At 35.5% G+C, this 12,735-nt stretch overlaps 1 protein-coding gene across 1 annotated transcript; it reads right to left on the minus strand.

Annotated features, from left to right (window-relative positions):
• Positions 1-488: 488 nt before the first annotated feature.
• Positions 489-11,028, minus strand: LOC145093246 (7-ethoxycoumarin O-deethylase-like). Its single transcript, XM_079031329.1, has 2 exons — positions 10,090-11,028; positions 489-1,212 (listed from the first exon to the last, which is right to left on the minus strand). Exons 1-2 carry the CDS (start codon positions 10,963-10,965, stop codon positions 607-609), a joined length of 1,482 nt encoding a protein of 493 aa, XP_078887455.1. The 5' UTR covers positions 10,966-11,028; the 3' UTR covers positions 489-606.
• Positions 11,029-12,735: the final 1,707 nt, after the last annotated feature.

Genomic DNA, 12,735 nt, shown 5'->3' on the forward strand with positions numbered 1-12,735 from the left:
TGTCTTTTCATAAAATATTGTATTTTCTGGGTTGTACAAACTATACAAATCATTTTATTCACAACCTTGCTTATGAACTCACCAACATTTCATATGTTGACGTCTTTTCAGAAAATATTGTATTTTCTGGGTTGTATAAACTATACAAATCATTTTATTCACAAACTTGTTTATGAACTCACCAACATTTCATATGTTGATGTTTTTCCAAAATAACTTGTATTCTCGGGTAATAGATAAGCGGAAGGGTAATACCAAGTATGCTAGAATGTTTTGTTTTGAAAACTCTGAAACAATTTGTGTTATGAATGTGTAATATTTGAAAACATTGTACTGGATGTAAACGATATCAGTTGTAATGTATTGATACATGATGATGTTTATGTTATGATTCATGTATATTCATTGTGATGGTATTCAATTTAAGTCACGCGAGCCCCGGACGTTTCCGCCATCTGGTTTCGGGGGTGTGACACGGTTTCAACAAATTTCATCTATATATGGTTTCATATATTATAGTTATTACAAAAACAAATTGGGTGCTACATTTTTATTATCTTTTATTTAGCTCGGAAATAGTAAGGTAAATGGTGTAAGTGTATATAACTAATTTAGTGGAACTGGAAGAACACAAAGAGGGTTAGCCTTTTGCAAGGTGATTCCAAATTTCTCATTTATGTCTAAGTCATCATGCCCAAGTCCATCCGGCTTCCAATCGAAATTATTGAGTAACGATCCCAACATCACATGAAGTATACGAACTGCGAGTGGCAAACCAGGACATATTCTTCGTCCAGCACCAAATGGTATTAGCTCAAAGTCACGACCCCGAACATCAAGACTTGAGGTCAAGAACCTTTCTGGTATGAACTTCATCGAGTTATCCCACAAGGTTGTGTCCCGCCCTATAGCCCATGCATTGACAAGCACCTGTGTGCTCTTGGGCACAATGTAGCCATTCAGTTTCACATCGATTTGAATTTTTCGGGGGATCAAGAAGGGGACTGGAGGATGAATCCTGAGGGTTTCTTTCACGATGCAGCCTAAGTAAGGTAGCTTTGAGATGTGTGACTCTTCTATAATTTTCCCTTTGCCGACTACTTGTTCGAGCTCTTTTTTAGCTTTGGTCATGATGTGTGGATTGCGCAATAGCTCGGTCATTGCCCATTCTAAAGTGTTTGATGTCGTATCGTTGCCAGCAACAAACAAATCCTACAACAGATATACAAAATAATATGATAATACTGAAATAAGAAATAAGATAAGCACCGAAATAATTGTTGATAATAGAAATAATTTTCAAATCATTAAATAATACTTCAAGGTGTGTATCATACTATTCTCGTTTACATAAAAAAAAACGTTGTGTTTGTCTTCTCCTAAATAAGATAACTTAGTAAAAAAAATCATATTACCCATGGACGTGGGATGCACCTTCGTCAATTAGCTTTTCTTCTCTTTACCTTCCTTTGTTCTATTTAGAAACAAATAAAAATACGATTAAAATAATAGATTTTTTTTTACAAATTAGTTTGTAAGATGCATTTAAATTAAATATTATATATATTAGATGTGTGTCCGTGCAAAATGGTTGCGATAAATAGTTTTTTTGGCGTATAGTTTTTACGCGGAAAAATATATTAAATTTAATTATTAGTTAGTATATAATAAAAAAAAATCAATTTTAAGTAAAATATTTATGTTTATACATTATATTTATATTGTCAGTTTACATTATTGATGTAATTAATTAATATTGATGTCTAGTTTAATAAATGTAAACTAGTTTATATACATGAATTTAATATTTCAAAATTTTCATTTTTCATCAAATTGAATTTCTAAATTACATTCCTTAATTCAATTCTTCAAACTTTTAATAATTATTAATAAATTATTTATGCATAACTGATTTGTACAAAACCCTCGGTAAATTATAAATTTGAAAATTCAAGATATGTACATAAATCCATACATACACACATACATACAAGGATTGTTTTCTTTTTTGATTTTTTGTGTTCATATGCATATAAACGTATGTGTATATACATATATGCAAACGACATGTTAACTTGAATGTTGACATCCACCCCTATCGACACCAAAGTCGAGAAAAGTGCAACAAGAAGACCATTTATATGAAGATCCTACCCTTTATCACATCTTTATTTTTTTAGCACCTCACCTTTAGTCTTATAATAATGTAGGTGATTTTCTTCATCTGGCAGGCACCTTGTGTAACAGCCAAAGGAAAAGAGAAAGGTTTGTTGTCATATGTTATTGCTTGCTTTGGAATATATGGAAGTTTAGAAACAAACGATTATTTCATATTGAAGGTACTTCGGCCCTTCATGGGAATGAAAGTACTAAGCTAATCGTTCTATTGGTTGAAGCGCAGGGTAAAAGTGGAATATGCAGTTTGGATGAATGGTTAGTCTCTCCTTTTAGTGGTTTGTAATCCTTGAAATGTATATGTACTTGTCTTTTGGTTCCATTCTCTAGCTTTTTGCTAGATTTGGGTACCTTATATTAATATATTTAACATTTCCAAAAAAACCTTTAGTCTTATAAACATATCTTAGTATCTTACGACGATTCAAGAAATTTGTCTACACAAGCATGTACTTAAGCCTCACACATAGTTAAATTTAAAATGAGTACTACACTTTATATATATATATATATATATATATATATGTGTGTGTGTGTGTGTGTGTATTTATGTGTGTGTGTGAGACATTAGACTACAGTCATACCTAATCTAAATCACCCTCACCTCAACTCACAACTTATACTGATGCCGACTAGGCAATGGGACCGATTACATGTTCATCTGCTTTCCATTATTGAATTTTCTAAGAGACAACCTTACATATATCATGGTATTCAGAGCGTCGACGGTAATGCTACCATCTCTCTCCAATGTTGAGACAAAAATAAGACATGGTAGCTAATGTAGTGTTTGAAATGTATTGGATTCACAATTTACCCCTCGAACTATTTTTACCTATTACCAATGTAACCCTAGTCTATTATGATAATGTTAGGCTATTTTGGCGTGCCACAACTAGCTGAGAAGCTAGCTTATTTTTTGAGCTTTTTTATGTTGTCGTGTTTGGTAAGCCAAAAAGTAACTTATAAGCTACCTTATAAACTAGCTTTTTGAAAAGCTACTTAGGGGGTGTTTAGCTTAGCTTTTGAAAGCCAAAAGTCCTTTTTGAAAAAGAAAAAAAAAAAGCAAAAGATGTTTGGCAAACTACTTTTGAAGTTTTTATGTAAGGAAAATGAACTTTTTGGAAAAGTCAGGAAATCCTGACTTTTTGCAACTTTTCCAAAAAGGACTTTTGGGGTTTGAAAAGCTAAGCCAAACACCCCCTTAGACTACCTTTTTAGGAGCTTTTTTAAAATTTTCCAAATACACCCCTTAATTAATTATAGAAACACATACTCTTACATATCCTTTTATGTAATCTTATATATTTCAGCTAGTTTTACCAAACGTTATTTTTTATCAATTAACTTATCATTTATAAGTTAGATTTTTATTTAACAGCTAACTTTTCAGCTAGTCCGCCAAACATAGCTTTAGAACAACCTATATTTTTAGTAATCTCGTAAATATTAACACAAAAAACACATCGAATATAAGAAATATTTTGTATGTGAACAAATTGCCAATGGACAAGTTCGTGTCATGCATGATCTTTCTCGATATCAGATTGGTGATATCTTCACCAATGATCTCCTAAATATCATGTTTGAAGATTTCAAAATTAGTCTAAGAGCATCCATCTTAGGAGTTTTTTTCAAAATGAAAAAGATTCCAAAATTAGTCTAAGAGCATCCATCATAGGGGTTTTTCCAAAGTGAAAAAGATTTGAAAAGGCTTATTTCTTATAATGGAAGTTTTTTGAAATATAGGTTTTTCAAATAGACTTTCTAGTTAGCAAGCTTTTTCTTAAAAGTTTTTTCACCATTCTAGACCTATAACTTATAACAATTAAAGAAAATTAAACAAACACTTATTTAATCATGTAACATCTATTTCGAGGATTGGTTGGAGTTTACCATTTAGGGGAAATTTTATGCATGGACTCGACGAGTTGGGAGTCCAACTCGTCGAGTAGGGTCGTGACATCTTGAACGCGGGTTGGAACTTACTCAGCGAGTCGGAAGGCCCAACTCGGCGAGTCAGAGTTGTTTAGAGAAAACCCTAATTTCAGGGTTTGCCCCATATATAAACATCATTATATACCCTAGTAGCCTCCCTTAACACCATAGAATAACGTTCATGGCCGCAAACTCTCTAGTGTGGGAAGTAAGAACAATTGGTAGCTTATCTTTGAAATTTTGGGGAGGATTCCAAGTTTGAAGACGAAGTATTAGATCAAGCATCTATTTCATGTTGGGCATCTGTCTGAGGTATTAATCTGCTACCTTACTTGATTTCTTTTTGGAAGTTATGGCCAACCTTGAAGAGATGGAATCAGGCTTGGATCTGGACCTATCACAAGGATATGGTTCCAGATCTGGACCTTCTTGGGTCACAAATATCATCGAGTCGCATCTTTTTATAAGCTTATCCTCTGTACATGAATAAAAACCTTGTGTGAAGGATAGTTTTGGTGTTATGACCATGTGAGGCCATGCATGAACGTAAAGTTTGCAACTTTACATGACATCTTCACTAGGAGATTATGGATCTGAAGTTTGAGACCTTAAATCCCACTGCAAAGGACCGAATATGTGAGAACTCATCGAGTCGCTCTGGTGACTCAACAAGTTGAGAGGGTTCTCTCCTTCACGGTCAAGGATTTAAGGTCAAAGGTTCACGACCAATGGCTCACGGTCAAGGGTGTTCAGTTGGAAGTTTACAGCCATGAACATCAAGGAACTCGACGAGTCTGTCGGGTGACTCGGCGAGCCGATGAGTTAAGTAGGGAACCTGGCAAGTGGCTGAATGTACTTGACGAGTCAAGGTCAATATTGACTGTTGACCTTGACTACAGACCTCGACTTTGACCAAGGTTGACCCTGGGGGTATTTATGGGATTATGCTGAGTTATTTACTCATTGATTATAGGCAGAGGAGCAGTGTGGGAGTTATCTGACTTCAGTTCGCCTGTTTAGCCTTTGAGAGGTGAGTTTTCTCACCATACCAATGGGTCTAAGGCACCAAGGCCTGCCCATTTCATGATAGTTGGTTTACTTGCTATGTAAAGGTGTGATATGTATGTATGCATGATACGTGGTAGAGATAGCCTTTGTGGCTAATGGTAGAGATAGCCTTAAGGCTAATGGTAGAGACAACCTTTATGCCCAATGGTAGAGATAGTCTTATGGCTAACGGTAGAGATAACCCTTATGGCTAACAGTAGAGATACCCCTTGTGGCTAACGGTAGACATAGCTTCATAGCTAACTAATGTGTAATATGTGGTAGAAGTAGTTACTATAGCTAATCGATATGTGTTATGTGGTAGATATAGCTTTTATAGCTAATATGGCATATGGATGTTGTGTGGGGTATGATCTGGGTGACTCACTAAGCTTTTAGCTTACCATTATGGATTTGTTTCAGGTATATCGGAGCCCAAGGGCAAAGGCAAGGCGTGATGATGCGGCGTGCCGCTCCGATAGCAAAGGTACCATATCGGTTGGCACTACCCGAGAGGTAGGAGTTATCTACACAGCTTCAGAAGCTGTTAGACCGAGGATTAATTCGTCCGAGCAGTTCCTCGTGGGGAGCAACGATCCTTTTCGTGAAAAAGAAGGATGGATCCCATAGGATGTGTATCGATTATAAGGAAACTACACAAACTAATGGTGAAGAACCGTTATCTGTTGCCAAGGATCGATGATTTTTTCGATCAGCTGCAGGGTGTGTCCTTGTTTTCCAAGATTGATCTTCGGTCAGGGTATCATCAGATGAGGATTAGAGACGAGGACACACCAAAGACGGCTTTCAGGACTTGGTATGGGCACTATGAGTTTGTGGTGATGTCGTTTGGGATCACCAATGCCCAGCAGCATTCATGGATCTCATGAACAGGGTGTGCAGACCGATGCTGGATCGGACAATGATCGTTTTTATTGATGATATCCTAGTCTATTCTAAAACCAGTGAACAACATGAGCAACACTTAAGGGAGGTGTTGGAGATCATAAGGATGGAAAAGTTGTATGCCAAGTTCTCCAAGTGTGATTTCTGGCTGCGATAGGTACAATTTTTAGGGCATATCGTCAATCAGGAGGGTATTTCTGCTGATCCAACCAGGGTTGAGGCTGTGATGCAGTGGGAAGTACCAAAGTATGCATCATAGTTTCGTAGGTTCTTGGGTTGAACGGGTTATTACCGAAGATTTATCTAGGATTTATCCAAGATTGCGTTCTCATTGACCCGTCTGACCAAGAAGAATGTGACGTTCTGGTGGGGTACGGATCAGCAGTCGGCCTTCGAGACCTTGAGGAGGATATTGTGCGAGGCTCCGATCCTGGTACTACCGAAGGGATTAGATGATCTGGCGGTGTACTGTGATGCATAGATTTTAGGGTTAGGTATGGTACTGATGCATATGGGGCACGTGATAGCATACGCCTCGCGACAATTGAAGCCCCATGAGGCGAATTACCCCACTCATGATCTAGAACTAGGGAGTGGTGTTTGCACTCAAGATTTGGAGGCATTACTTTTACGGAGTGTGGTGTACCATTTACACCGACCACAAGAGTCTGAAGCATTTGATGGATTAGCAGAAATTCAACATGCAACATAGAAGGTGGATGGACGTGCTAAAAGACTATGATTGCGAGATTCTATACCACCCAGGGAAGGCCAACGTAGTGGCCAACACTTTGAGCCATAAGACGGTAGGTTCCCCGATTGGGAATGTGTGTTTGAGGATGACGGTGATCACCCCGTTTTTGGAGATGATCAAGGAAGCTCAGGTTAAGGGAGTGAAGAAAGAGAATTGGAAGGTACAGATGATTTGAGGACAATATCCTTTGTTTGTTAAGGATAGCTGAGGTCTCTTGACGCAGTGTGGTCGGGTGTGGGTAACAACGACTTGGGAGTGAGATAGAATATATTGGAGGAAGCGCATAAGTCCAGGTTTTCTATACATTCAGGAGCTACAAAAATGTATAGGGACTTGAGGCTGAGTTATTGGTGGCCCTACATGAAGCAGGAAATTTCTTGGTTGGTAGAGCGTGCTTGAATTATAGGAAGGTCAAGGTCGATCATCAGCGGCCTCATGGTAAGGTCCAGCCGCTACCCGTTCCCATGTGGAAGTAGGAGGAGATCACAATGGAAGTGGGAGGAGAGGGGTATGGATGCCATATGGAAGAGGAGCAGTATGGGAGTTATCTGACTTCAGTTCGCCTGTTTAGCCTTTGAGAGGTGAGTTTTCTCACCATACCAATGGGTCTAAGGCACCAAAGCCGACCCATTTCATGATAGTTGGTTTACTTGCTATGTAAAGGTGTGATATGTATGTATGCATGATATGTGGTAGAGATAGCCTTTGTGGCTAATGGTAGAGATAGCCTTATGGCTAATGGTAGAGACAGCCTTTATGCTTAATGGTAGAGATAGTCTTATGGCTAACGGTAGAGATAACCCTTATGGCTAATAGTAGAGATAGCCCTTGTGGCTAACGGTAGAGATAGCTTCATAGCTAACTAATGTGTGATATGTGGTAGAGGTAGTTACTATAGTTAATCGATATGTGTTATGTGGTAGAGATGGCTTTTATAGCTAATATGACATATGGATGTTGTGTAGGGTATGCTCTGGGTGACTCACTAAGCTTTCAACATACCGTTGTGGCATTGTTTCAAGTACATCGGAGCCCAAGGGCAAAGGCAAGGCGTGATGATGCGGCGTGCACTCTATCTCTCTTTTCCGATATGATTTGGGGACACTCTGATGTTTTTAAAATAATGTGTAATGATGGTGGATTTGAAAACAATTAATTAGATCTTCATGTTTTACGAATTATGATTGACTAATTAAAAACGAAAAATTTCTTTGAAAAATTTGGGTCGTTACAAATCAATATGGCGGCCCTATTTGTATTTGTATTATTTTTATTTTTTAAAAAACCTAATAAAAAAGCTTATCTATTGCAGTGGTAATTCACGCATTTTATTTTGTTGTGTTGACATTATATTTAATTGAGGTGATATGAAAAAACCTAGTAAAAAAATTTGTTGTTAAAGACGCTTTAAGCATTTGTCCTCCATATGCTGTCCTGTTGAGAGGGTGTATTATATAGAATTATCACAATATTGCTATTATTGTTATTGTGATTGTTATTAGCTAGGAGCATGGACAGCGAATATCTGCTTTTGGAACCAGGACCGTTTCTAGGGATGAGCATATGGACCGGAGAACCGGCCGGAACCGGGACCCGATGGAACCGGTCGGGCCGGGACCGGGACATTATTTTTGTGGATTTTTGGAACCGGGAACCGGTAGGAACCGGAATCGATATAACCAGAACCGGTAGAACCGGCAAAAACCGGAACTATATGATGCTATTTTTCGAATACCGGTTCCAACATTTGAAGACACGACAACAACCGGTAGGAACCGGAAACTGGTAGAACCGGAACCAGTAGAACCACCGGGCCGGTTCGGTTCCTGATTTTGGCCGAAGCTGGTTCCCGGTTCCGGTCCGGTTCCGGCCGGTTCGGTCCTTTTGCTCATCCCTAACAGTTTCAGAACCATTGATTCTTAAAACAAAACCAAGGTCATTGGTTCCGGTACCTAAAAATGAGAACCGCCAATGACTGGTTCTTGTTTTCAATTTTTAAGAACTGTTACCCGCCAAGTAACCGTCGAAACTGGTTTCGAAATATTTAAATTTAAAAATATTTAATACTTGATGAATAAGACATTTGTTGGGAGTATCTAATTGGATATTAATATGCTAATAAGTCATATTTGTAATGTTTTTGTTTTCTCAAAACAAAAGGCTTTATATAAATGTAAATGCATGATTGTAAAACAATTTGAGCATATGTGATGGTTGATGGTAAGAACATAAACTTTGGTTCATGACTTGTATTTAGTAATTTGGATTATCTTTTAAAACGATTAATTTTTTTGCCGTTTGTAACTTGTATCGTCATGAACTACTTATAATATTTACTTTTTGTTTCATGACTTGTAGTTTATAAGGATATGAATGTAAAAATTCCATTTTGCATTAATGAAACTAAAAAATGATGTAACCGAGTTACGCACTTCCTGAACCGTAATCGCCGGTTTCGGGACTAGTTCCAAAAATTTAAGAACCCTATAGACCGGTTGCGGTTCCGGTTCCAGGAAAATGAGACAGGTATCTGTCTATGTTTATCCCTAATTGTTATTGTTATTGTTATTGTTATTGTTATTGTTATTGTTATCACTATCGTTATCGTTATCGTTATCGTTATCGTTATTATTATTGTTATTGTTATTGGTATTTGTATTGTGTTATATGATTAGAATTATTTTTTAACTTTGAAATTTTTTTTCAAATAGGTTGTATAAATACATATAAAGTATAATGAGAAGACAAGAAGTTCAATCTCTCTATTAGCTATTAAAAATCAAAAGGACTTTGTTTTTTACTAAAAATTGAGATAATAGTTTTTGGATAATTGAATCGAAAAAGCAAGGCATTCTTTTGTATTTAATTGAATAATAAATATACCTACGGATATTTCCTACAGCTTAATTTGAAAATCACTTAAACCGAATTTCCAATTAGGTTTCCAACCTAACCGGAATGCAATATTAATAACAAAGAAGAAATTGTATTTAAGAAAGTAGGTTTATGTATGGTTGTCATAACATGCAGTGTTTTTTTTTTTATGAAATTCCTTTTTAGAGGATCAACTGATCAAGAATCCTAGATGGTAGAAAATGTTTTTTTTTTTTTTTTTTTTTTTTTTTGGGGGGGGGGGGGGGGGGGGGGGGGGACCTAATATGAAAATTCTTGATTATGGTTTGAGTCTTTGAGACATGGAATAACTACCAATTAAACTTGATACAGTTTTTGCATGTTCGAAATACAAGAATGTTAAATAAGTTACGTACCAAAAACAAGCTCTTGATATGTGTTCGATTGATCTCATCTGGATTCTCTCGACTTATTTTCAAACAAACGTCCAATACATCATCGTGCTTCGACTCACTCATCCCCAACCTCTCTTCAATCAATTCCTCAAAAATCTCATTAATCCTCCCAAAATAATTCGTCATTCTCCTCCTGATCCCTTGTGGATCGATCTTCTTCAACACCGGGAAAAAGTCCACCAGATTTGGCTTCCCAGCCTCCACCATAACGTTATCAACCAGCTCCTTAAACTCTTTACCGGAATCCTCATACGGGTCTGTCAAATCCTTGGAGAAAAGAGTGTTGGATAGGAGATTTAGGGTGGTTCTGAAAGCAGCTCGACTGATGTTGACTGAATCTCCGGATTGGCTGGCTTTCCGGCAGTATGCAACGAGTTCTTGCACCTTCTGCTTCCGTAAATGCTGATTAGTATCAAGGGATTTGGTGGTGAAGATGTTGGTGTTAAGGATTCTGCGGAGGATCCGCCACTGGGTGGCAACAGGGAGCCAGACGACGGAGTGAAGGGACTGGTTATGGGCGGTGACGGCGTCGGGGATATGGCGGGAGGAGAAAGCAAGGTCTTGCTTTTGGAGGACTTCTTTGGCGGCAGCGGCGGAGGAGATGACAAGAGCGGTGGCGCGACCAAGTTTAAGGAACATGATTGGGCCATAGATCTTGGAGAGCTTGGCTAGGGATTGGTGTGGTTTGTCGCCGAGCAGGTGGAGGCTTCCGATGATTGGCAGCGGGGTTGGGCCTGGAGGTAAGTTCTTGGGTTTCCGGAGGCTGAAAATTGTGAGAGCGGCTCCAAAAAGTGCGTTGAATAAGAACAGGCCAATAGCGATAACTACAAACTCCATTGATGCAGGGTCGTATAGAGGTGTTATGGAAGAGAGTGTCAAATATTGCTTTTTTATACTATATATTGCATAAGTTGGGTTAACGAAAAATGAAGTGGTATATAAACAACAAAAAAGGTAGCAGATCTTTGACTTTAGGAACTCATATTTATGTGAAAACACTAAATGAACTTTTTTTGATTGAATGTGGTGTCTGGCAATACGAGTGCTATAAATACTTTGTAGGTTATAAATAAATGTAAATATTTAAGTAATTGAGTTAATAGACTTAAAAATCCATATGACAAACCATTAATTTTTTTTTCTTTGATAAATATTGGATATTGTAATCATATCATAAAACTTAATGTTTACGAATAAGATATTAAAAATAATGATGTTAGAATTAGTGCAAAATGAAATAGATGTCAATGTAGTTTTAACTTCTAATCATATAATTTTCTTTTCGTATATTAGATAATTGTATTTTAAATAATTCTTTATTAGAACATTGTTTTTAAACAAGCAGCTTAAAACTTTCATTTATATTATAAATGTCATTTTAATATGTATGTAGTTAGAAATAAATAGTTATCTTAAATATTGATTTGAAAGCTATATTATTTTACATTTCCTAAATTATAATAACAACCACTACAATAGTTATAAATTTCAAATAATGTTTTATATTTCTATTTTTATATATTTATTACTATAAAAAGGTCAATTACTTTAGTGAACACACTACACGAAATTCACATACAAAATTTAGAGAAATATTACGATAAAGAAGCAATATATCGATAAGCTTGAAGAATTTTGAAGTTTTGATTTATAAAAGAGATTATAGGATGGTGATTTTATGTTGGTGTTATTAAGGAAGTATGTATGATTTTTTGTTAGAGATTGCTAAAACATGAAATAAAGCAATCTGATTTATTTTACGATAGATGTTATTTAAAATAGATTGATTTATAAAAAAAAAATCTAGAATTATTTATGATTTTTTTTGCAAACAAACATATGGCAAATTCGATCTAAAATATGGTAAATTTGATGTAATTTATTTTTAGAGTTTATTTTTAAAAATAATTTTCTAACGATAAACCAAAGAAATCCTCCATAATAAATAAAGGTTTTTTTTTGCCACATGTCAATCTTTTATAAGTTTTGACACTTATCATTTTGTGGTATTTTAAAAATAAATATTATCCACTTGTCAATATTTAGTTTGTTTCAATTTTTAAAATTAAAGTCATATAGTTATATATGTAAAATATTAAATATCATATATATGATATTAAATTGCAATAAATATATTTATTTATTTCTTATTTTAAAGTTGTACATTAAAAATATTTTTTGTTTACACTTTAATATTTAATCTTTTTTTAAATCAACCCGTGTAATATACGGGTCTCATACCTAGTGTAATTATATTATATAGCTTAAATATACCAAATCCTTTGTAAAAATAAACAAAATTAATTCAAAGGAAAATGAAATTCAATTTCATCTAAATTTTACCAACCAAAATCATAATAATATTTAAATTCATCTAAATTCAAATTGATACATTCAAATGATCACGAAAATAATTCAACAATCTAAATTCACTCTTGTTATTTTTTATTTCTAGAAAAATGATTATCAAGTAGTATAAAAATAAAGTTAAAAATGTTTAAATTATATAAGATGGACTAAATCACATACAAAATTTAGAAAAAATACGAAAATAAACAAGAAACACACAAGCTTGAAGTTTTTTGAAGTGCTGATTAATAAAAAAAT

The sequence above is a fragment of the Lactuca serriola genome, chromosome 3 (assembly GCF_051521515.1).
Source record: "Lactuca serriola cultivar US96UC23 chromosome 3, Lser_US96UC23_V15, whole genome shotgun sequence".
In the NCBI taxonomy this organism is placed as follows: Eukaryota; Viridiplantae; Streptophyta; class Magnoliopsida; order Asterales; family Asteraceae; genus Lactuca; species Lactuca serriola.